We start from the raw sequence: 9,275 nt of genomic DNA, 5'->3' as shown, positions 1-9,275 counted from the left end.
TATGACACATAAAGCTACAAGTAATTATAATTTGCCATTGTGGGTGCTCTTATTTTCTGCTGAGAATCTTAATTTCTACTGCCAAAACATACTTTATGTAGAATTGCAGACTGCAATTTCGCCAAAATGCAAGCGGGGAAATAGGAAAGTGGTATGGAAATTGGAACACGTGTAACTCATCTTTTAACAAAACAAAAGTTGGGCTTTTTACTGAGTTTATAAGATAAGAGTTTAAATGATACAATCCCAGTGAAAAAGCCCAGGTCTGCCCCCATTATACTCCGCCTTTGACCCTCGCTTGACAGAGTGTTTCAAACTTCCATACATTATAAACCCCAATTGGGCCAAACCCAATAAATATAAAACCAAAGAACACTCACATAATTGATAATTCCACAAATCTCAAAGTTTTCTCTCTCCTCCATAACAACCACCAATGTCCACCACATCCATTAACAACCACCACCAAACCAACCAAATCTTCGTCTATGGGACCCTCAAACGTGGCTTCCCAAACCACTACCTCTTAGAAAACCTCACCGCCTCAAACGACGCCGTTTTCATGGGCGGTTACAAGACCCTTAACTCCTACCCTCTAGTTTGTGGGCCCCTGGGTATCCCCTTCTTGATCAACATCCCCGGGTCGGGTCACCGAATCAAGGGTGAGTTGTATTCGGTTTCGGGTCGGGCCCTGACCCGACTTGATGAACTTGAAGGGATTAGTCGTGGACACTACGAGAGGCTTCCTTTGGAGGTGGTGACGGAAGAGAAAGGTGACCCGCGGGTGATGGTAGTAGAGGCGTACTTTGGGCACCGGGATTTTGGGGAGGAAATGTGGAGGAAGAATGAGGAAATTGGGATGGAAGAGTATTTGGATAAAATGGGGGAGAAATATGTTAGGGTTGAAAATAGAGATGTTGGTCTGAATTTGAAGGATTATATTCGGGTATATCTTCAATCTAATGAATAATGATCATCATTCATCTAATAATTTGTATTTTTTTAATCATCTAATAATTTGTATAATGATGCACTAATTTTTTTAGTATCTTAATATGCAATAGTTGTATATTCTCTTTGTTTTTTTATTGTTATATTTTTCTTAAATGATTGTTTTTTGTAATTTTTACATTGTTTAAACTTTTCTTATATGGGATACTTGGTCCACCATAAAAATAATACTATTATTTTCTTTCCCTTTTTCTAGATCTGGCAATTGGGTCAGTTTGGGTCAAGATTAGGTTGCATTGGCGGGTTAATGGATTTAAAACCCCTTGACCCAACTTGACCTGGTAACTTAAACAGGTTGAGAATTACAACTCAATCCTACCTTATGATAAACGGGTCAACTTTCAGGCTGACTCGTTTATTTTTTCCCGTTTATTCCAGGAAAAAAAAAACAACAAAGAGTATGTTACAAAGAAACATTAGGCAACAAGCCAATAACTTACCATTAAACCATTACATAACCATATGTTAGTTATTGTTCAAAAATAGAGTTGTTCAAATTCAACCCAACTGTTGTTCAAAATCAATTCAATTACAAGTCCATAATCAATTGTTTATTATTAATTGTAATGAGTTAGGATTTTTACTTTTTTGACTTTCTATATGGAGAATAGAAAGACTGGACGAAGAGAGACTGCTTGAAGTGCTGATAGAAAAAAGCATTTTTAGGCGAAGAATAAGATAAAGGCTAGGGGACCACTTTTCATACTTCCTTACGAAATTGGAGAGGATTAGACCACTCGAGCCAATTTTTTTAGCTGTGAAATGAGTTAGGGGTTTTAGGTTGTTTCCATATATATATATGGGTTAAACGGGTTAAACTCAGGTCGAAAATTTCAACTTGATCCAACCCATTTAATTAAGTGGGTTGAAAATTTCGACCCAACCCATTAGTAACGGGTTGAGTTTGGGTCGGGCTGGGTAATATTTTGCTAGCTCTACCTCTTTTGATGCAAAAGTTCTATTTTTTCACTTTTTTCATTATTTTACATAAAATGGGTTAAAAAACACCTTCCAAAAAACTTAAAAGTGACATTGTCTAAATTATTTTGAATACAATAATGTAGCAATAAAAAAAAAATCGCAGTGAGTATCAACATCTTTGCCATGGTTTCTCCCTTGACAATGTTCTTATTTGTGATTTGTGTTACCCCCTATAAATTTTGAGTTCAACGTAACCAACTTAGAGTCCTAACTCCTATGAATATGGTCTTAGTGCATCTGCTCTTATATACTCCCTCCGTTTCATTTTAATTGTTACACTTACATTTTTCACGCATGTCAATGTAAAACTTTGACGATATATATCTTTAGTTTGGTATTTGTAAAAATTATAAAAAGTACATATTAATAAAATACATACTAAGAGGAATCTAACAAGATCTCACATGACTATGTTTTTATTCACGTATAAGTCACATACGAGGGTCAAAGAGCAATTTGTGAATAGTGTAAAATGTCAAAGTGTAACAATTAAAATGAATCGGAGGGAGTAATTATCTTCTATTTTTCTGTTGTTTCACTGAAATTTACAGTTTGCATATTTTGTCAATATACAAAGAAATATGTTTGAATTTTGGTTACATATTTTTTATGGTAAAATTGATTAATTTCGGGATGTCATGTACTATGTCATTATAATTTTTTTTGAAGAGAATTATCTCATAATATTTAGTTTAATGCGTATTTTAAAGTAACATTTTTTTAGTGATATTCTCAAAGTTATTAATTGTCAATTACTACATGCATCAAAGATGGCAATTTTTTTTTTGACAGGTGGAAAAAGGATTTCATTAATTATAAGGCCAAACGACACTTACGAAAATTTCTAATAAATTTAGAAAACTAACAGACATACATGAACCTTCATAATTGACTACATCACGGATTTGATTAAAATTAGCCTTAAAAAAATTCCCTTCATTTGAAGCAAATTCTGTGAGTTCGCTCTGTTTCGGCATTCTATATATTGATGCATAATTAATTTGGTGAACATACATCCTGCAGCCTTTGCAACTCTAGCAAAAATCATGAAACCATGGATCTTCAACACACCACTCCATACCCATAAAAACAAGAGATTTATTTATGCGCATGGGTATTAAAATCACACACAAACACACAAAGATAAAGGAACACACCAAAGCAATTAAATCCTCCATGTTAGAATAGACTACACAGCCATACACCTCGTCTAGCGCAAAATCAGATCCTTCCCTGATCGGACATGGATTGCAGTACCGGAACCTAACCCTTAAGCCCAAAAATTGATAGAATCCAACTAAGGCTTCACAGCCAAAATAGCCAAGCCCAGAGAACCCACACCAGGAGATCGATCACGGTGGAGGATCGATCTACGGACTGCACGAAGAAGGCCGAACCCACGCAAAACGGACGCTGATCTTAGCCTATCAAGGAGGAGAAGATGGGTGGCCCGTCGGCAAGGGATGGGTAGAGCCTGATCCCGGCCGACATGCCTCCCTTTCGGGCCAACCACCAAAAGCACAGAAATGAAGAGGAGAAAGAAAAGGAGGAGAGAAAGGAGAGAGAGATGACAGAAAGAGGCACGTTCTACGGGCAAAACCTTCAAAAGAGAAGAAAAAAACCCTCCCAAGAGATGAACCCTAGAGGGAACATTCTCTCTCTAGAAAATTAGAGAGAGAAACGGCCATATTAAGTAATATGAGAAAGATGGCAAAAATTAAAAGCAAGTATATTCATCAAAAAAGAAAATAAAAAGAATAGATATTTATCTAATTTTTAAATATCTAAGTACCATGAGTGTTGATTGTCAGACGGTTAGACCTATGCTCATCCAAAATAATTACACTTTTGTGATACATGCTCATTGTTGTTCACTTGGGCGTAAGAGATAATTAGATATCCAATTATTTTTGGAAAAATTGATGTGAATAATTAAAATTCTTATTAGTCTTCTAAATATAATTTCAAATTTAAATTATTTTACAATAATCTCAATTTTATGGGGTACATCCTCAAAATAATTCGAACTATTAAATTTTTATGTATTGTAGATCTAAAACAGATTAGTGTAGGCAAGAAAAATGATAGTTTGGTTTATTTTGAGAAGATCCCCTCAGAAGTGTTACGATTATTCTGGAATAATCCAAAGTTGAATTATTTTAAAAAAACAGGTGATAGTTGAGATTATTCATGTTAATTTTTCCGTTATTTTTTTTGTTAGATTTATAACAATCAAATATCAATATTGGTAACTAACTATTTACCTATTTAAGTCTCCAAAAAATCCCACTTGGAGTAATTGTGGTATTTTCATACTTATACTTTTTACAATTCGTACTTAGTTAACATTATTTTAGTATCAATGGATAGTTAGGTAGTACCATTTTAGTACGAATTTAGAAAGCATGGGTATCAAATGATACCAATTAAAAGAGGCACCTTGATGGAGCTTTTTTACGACTCTACCTGTTGATTGTGAAGAAGACAAGCTCATTTTGTTATTCCAAACTTGGATGTGAAGGAGTGGTGGGCCGATGGATCTTAAATGTTGCCAGGGTCTGCAATTGTTCAATGTCCATCTCAGAGACTCGGACTTGGTCTTGAAAGCTTGCAAGAGTAGCTCGAATGGGCTAATTTGAGAGTCTTGGTATTGGGTATGGGCCTTTGGTTGATATATGGGTTCGCCACCTGAAGGCTGAAGGTCGAGGCGTACTTGTCTTTTCACAATGAAAAACACCAAGTTATGAAGAATCTCTATCTATTTATACAAATATATTAAAAGACGTTATGAAGCAAGACTATTGTTCCTTTAGTTGTTTCGTTCCATGTCATCAAGATACATTAAAAAGTTTAAAATATGTTTCGTACAAGGTTCGACCACGTGACCTCAAGTTAATATAGTAAAGTTTTAACCAATGAACCATACAACATTAGATGCTCTCTTTTTGACAATCAAAGAAGGTTGCTGAGGAGTGAGGTAGAACTTTGGCACAAATAAATATCGTGATGGAACATGAAGAAGTCAGTGACCTAGTATAATTTTTTCGTGAACAAAATCGAGATCCAATTCTACATGTTTTGTGCGTTATAAGAGATTATCACAATAAACCAAATTTAAAGTAGCCTTAATGAAAGGACAATGAAGCTCATGCAAAAGATTACGTAGCCAACATGCCTGAGCATTCTCTATCAATATGATCTTATATAGGGACGGCAACACAGTCCGGTTCCGACCCGACTCAGAGTAGGAGGAGGGTCGGAGTCGGATCTCATAAAATAATCCGACTCCGACTTTAAGTCAATCAATCCTCTTTTCTTATTTATGTTAATGTATAATTTATGTATAACCTGACTTCGACTTTCAACCAACGGTATTATATAGAATTTTTCCATCGAAGAAATGATTGTTAAAATAATAGTAATATTTAGATTTGTACTATATAAGATTTCTATATGATTATTAGAATAAATTATAATGATTAGATTATTTTTTTATAGAAGACTATTCTATTAGAGAACAAATGGGCAGAAAAATAAGTCGGATTGGGTTCGGAGTCGGATATTCGGATCAGATTTGGAGCTGAATGTTCGGATTTTTAAGTCGGGTCGGATTCGGATTTTGGAGTCGGATGTCGGAGTCGGATTTAAAATCTGACTTCTTGTAGGGTCGGAGTCAGATTATGCATAATCCATTTCAAGTCCGACCCGTTGCCATCCTAATCTTATCTCAAAGCATATTTTAAACAATTCTGAGTTGTACAAAGATTATAAGGGTCTGAATACTTACACAAATTTATTGTTAAGTACTTAAATCCCCTTGCTTTTATTAAATCTCAAACTTTATTTTCCTCTTAATATTTTTTTTATAGGTCAGGAGAACAAGCGCACTTAATGAGCGAAGTGAGGGAAAATTTGAAAGTGCACTTGGTGAGCATTCATCCCTTGATCATATAGGAAACGAAGGTGAACCACAACTGCACACCTAAATCCGCATAGTATATCCATTTTAGTCGTTTTAAAAAGCCTGTTCTGTTAAACTTTTATATACGTAATTTCAGATAAATTAAGAAATGTTCAAAACCACTTAAGAGAATTACGAAAATAAAGTTTGTAAATTTCGTAAATTAATTAAAAAAAAAAGTTAATCGTATTAACTTTTTTTTAAAAAAAAAAATTAGAAAAAATGTCCAATTTTTTCAACTAAATCCAAAACAAAATATTTTAATAATAAAAAATGGATGGAGCGATGGACATGTAGATAGGTCAGGCCGTATTACCCACATTAAATCCTCATATTTGCAACTTATTCTTTTTGTCTTTGGAGTACATATCTGTATTCCTAATAGGATTCTAAGACAAAATAACAAAACATAAACCAACTGGGAAATCACAACACTAAAATTTTCTATTTAAGGGGATGAGAATGAGATGAGACTTTATTTATTACTTTCACCTGATTCTCGTAAAAACATTACATTACATCGTTTTTTTTTTCTATAACCCTACGCCGTAAGTGCGACCACATAATTTAGTTAAAGATGAAGGAGGAAGCGTGTGTTAAACGTATACAATTATTTAAGTGCCCTAGAAATAATGATGGAACTCAAGGTTTAATGGTGTTCAAGATTTATGATACTATCTATTCGGGTGAACCTGGAACCATAAGCGAGCGCATAGAACAACAAATTGTCCCGGAGTTGGTTGGGGTGACTTTCGACGAATCGCTTATTCGGTGTTTTTATGAAGAGGCTGTTAGTTCGGAATACGATGGAGCCTTGTCGGTGGTAAAGGCTACCGAAGTGTTTGAGGATGACACGGCTCAAGGTTTAGTTCAAGAAATAGGTAGACATATGCAATGTTGTTATCAGTTTCGTGATAATATGTTTTGGAGCTTTGATGAATTGACCGGCTTAGAAAACGATTGTTCATTGGTTATTTTGGTGGAGGTAGCTAGAGTTTTTGCTAGTATGAATTATCGGGAGGCTAATGAAAAGCTACGGGAGGCTATGAAGAAGGAAACCGAAGATGGTATGGATCAAGAAAGCTATGATGATAATGATGGTGATGATGTTCATGTAACGAGTATTGAGGAAGATGACTCAAAGAAACAGTGTTTGGTTAACTGTCGAGATCATGGAGATGATGATAAGTATGATGTGATTCATGACGATGAAAGAAATAGGGTTAGTGAGTCTTGTTCCATGCATATGGATGATGATAATAATCAAGATATGGTTCATGAAGATGATATAAATAGTGTTAGTGATGAGGAATTTACTTCGATGCATATGGATGACGATTATGATAGTGATGATGCTTATATACAATCCTTTATAGATGATGAAGTTATGAAGCATAATGATCATGTCGATTACGTGAAGAAGTGGAATGGTGTGCCTCTCGACGATAAGAAGTTCGAAATGGTTGAAGTAAAGCCATTGCTCAAAATTGAAAAGATGGAATTAGAGATGATTCGTTATGGTGTTTGTAGACCTATATTTGAGAATAACACATTAAAACATGACAAGTGCTCTATTTGCTTAGAAGGTTTCTCTTATGTAATTATAGGAACTCGAAAATTTATGTTGCTTGAGGATCCGAATGCTATTGTTAGGTTGAGCTGTGGCCATGTTTTTCATCATACATGTATATGTAAGTGGATTCTAAAGATGTCCTCTTGCCCTTTGTGTCGTTCGAGTACCAGTGTTTATGTTCCGGGAGTATGAAGCTCAAGGTGGTGATCAAGAAGGTAAAATGTCGAGTGAAAGCTAGCTAGGATTATCAGTATGGTAGTTGGACAGGTTGGTGTTGCTACTGACTAGTTTTTAGTACGTACATTGATCTGTTGGTGTAGTTTGTTATGAGGCAGTCATTTTTTTTTTGGAGGGGTGATGAGGCAGTCATTTTTGTGTAGTTTATATAGCTTATACAGTTTTGTGAATCTTCAAGTGTTAACTTACTTATTGTTGCGTAATTGAGAATGGTAGTTTTCATCATTTCATGGATGGTTAGGCCTTTGTATGCTATGGAGTACTGTTAGTTGATGTCTTACGTAGTTAAGGGATTAAATACTTTCTAATTAATATTCTTTTTTGTTCTAAATTTTTTTAATAAAGATATCAACAAAAGAAAAGCATTGTTTGTTGTTTTTTACCCCTTCAGTAGGTAATTTAGGGATCTTGTGAGCTTTAATTTACATGCAGCTTCACTTTTTACCCAAAAGAGCAGAGGAACAAATGATAAGGGAGCTACTAGATCAACCAAATTGATGATTGAGCTCATAGAATAATGGAAAAATTGACCTCAACACCCTAAATTATAGCACGGGTGTATCAAATATCCCCAATTGCGGCTTATGGTCAGAACATTTTATAGTACAGACCTAGGTGCAGTCCGTATCACAAATGAGGCATGTTCCCGAAATTCTCACCGAATTTTGCTCCCCTTTCTTATTTTCTTCTTTTTTAACCCTAATTTTTTTACTTAAACAAAAAAGGCACATACCTTCATTTTCTCCTTCCTCAACTGAACACAAAGACTTTCTTCCCAAAATTCCCTCGACCTTCTCCATATTTCCTCTTTCTTCCCAAATGAACCCTAAATTCTGAAAGAGTGAAATTCGCATAACAACAATGAGCACAACTTCATCTTCAAGTTCAAGAAGAATATAAATACCAGTTTAGGTAATGGTAGGGTTTATAAGTCGACATCAATTGCTTGCGATAGTCCAAATTACTTGGAAATTCAACCACAATCAAGAAAAACGCTTCTATGGCTTCCCAATATCTAGCACTCGACTTATAGCTTGTGAGAATTTTGGTCACCGAACTCATTTATGGTACGGATTGCACCCAAGTCCGAACTTCGGGGTGTTCTACCTATAAGTCGTAGTTGGGGTTGTTTGGTGCACTCGCGCTATAGTTCAGACCAATTTTACCTAGAATAAATGGTCTCGGGCAAGGAGTGTTTTCGAAATTATGTTATAGTGCGTAATTTATGCATTTTTTTTATTTTTTTTTGGGAAGTAATATTTGACAATTTTTTATAGCTATAGATTAATTTGGGCTTTATGCTTTGCAAACAATTGATACATGTAGATAAAAAAAATTTGCAAAAGAAATTTTTTTTAGAGAGAGCAAATTAAAAAGATAACTTTAGACCACATACAAATATGTTTTTTTTCATTTTATTTTCAGTCCTTGTTAAAAAAAAAAGTTTAGATAGGGATTTATTATAAAGTCAATTAAGTTCATATAAACAAAAATAAGGTTTGACGCACTCAC

At 34.7% G+C, this 9,275-nt stretch overlaps 1 protein-coding gene across 1 annotated transcript; it reads left to right on the top strand.

Moving 5' to 3' along the window:
* The first annotated feature begins 252 nt into the window (after positions 1-252).
* LOC104908182 (putative gamma-glutamylcyclotransferase At3g02910) lies at positions 253-1,107 on the top strand. Its single transcript, XM_010697268.4, has one exon. The coding sequence runs from the start codon at positions 437-439 to the stop codon at positions 968-970; it is 534 nt and encodes a 177-aa protein (XP_010695570.2). The 5' UTR covers positions 253-436; the 3' UTR covers positions 971-1,107.
* Positions 1,108-9,275: the final 8,168 nt, after the last annotated feature.

The sequence above is a fragment of the Beta vulgaris genome, chromosome 5 (assembly GCF_026745355.1).
Source record: "Beta vulgaris subsp. vulgaris cultivar EL10 chromosome 5, EL10.2, whole genome shotgun sequence".
Classification (NCBI taxonomy): Eukaryota; Viridiplantae; Streptophyta; class Magnoliopsida; order Caryophyllales; family Amaranthaceae; genus Beta; species Beta vulgaris.
Note: the sequence above shows the minus strand (reverse complement) of the source record. Positions and strands in the feature narration are given on the sequence as shown.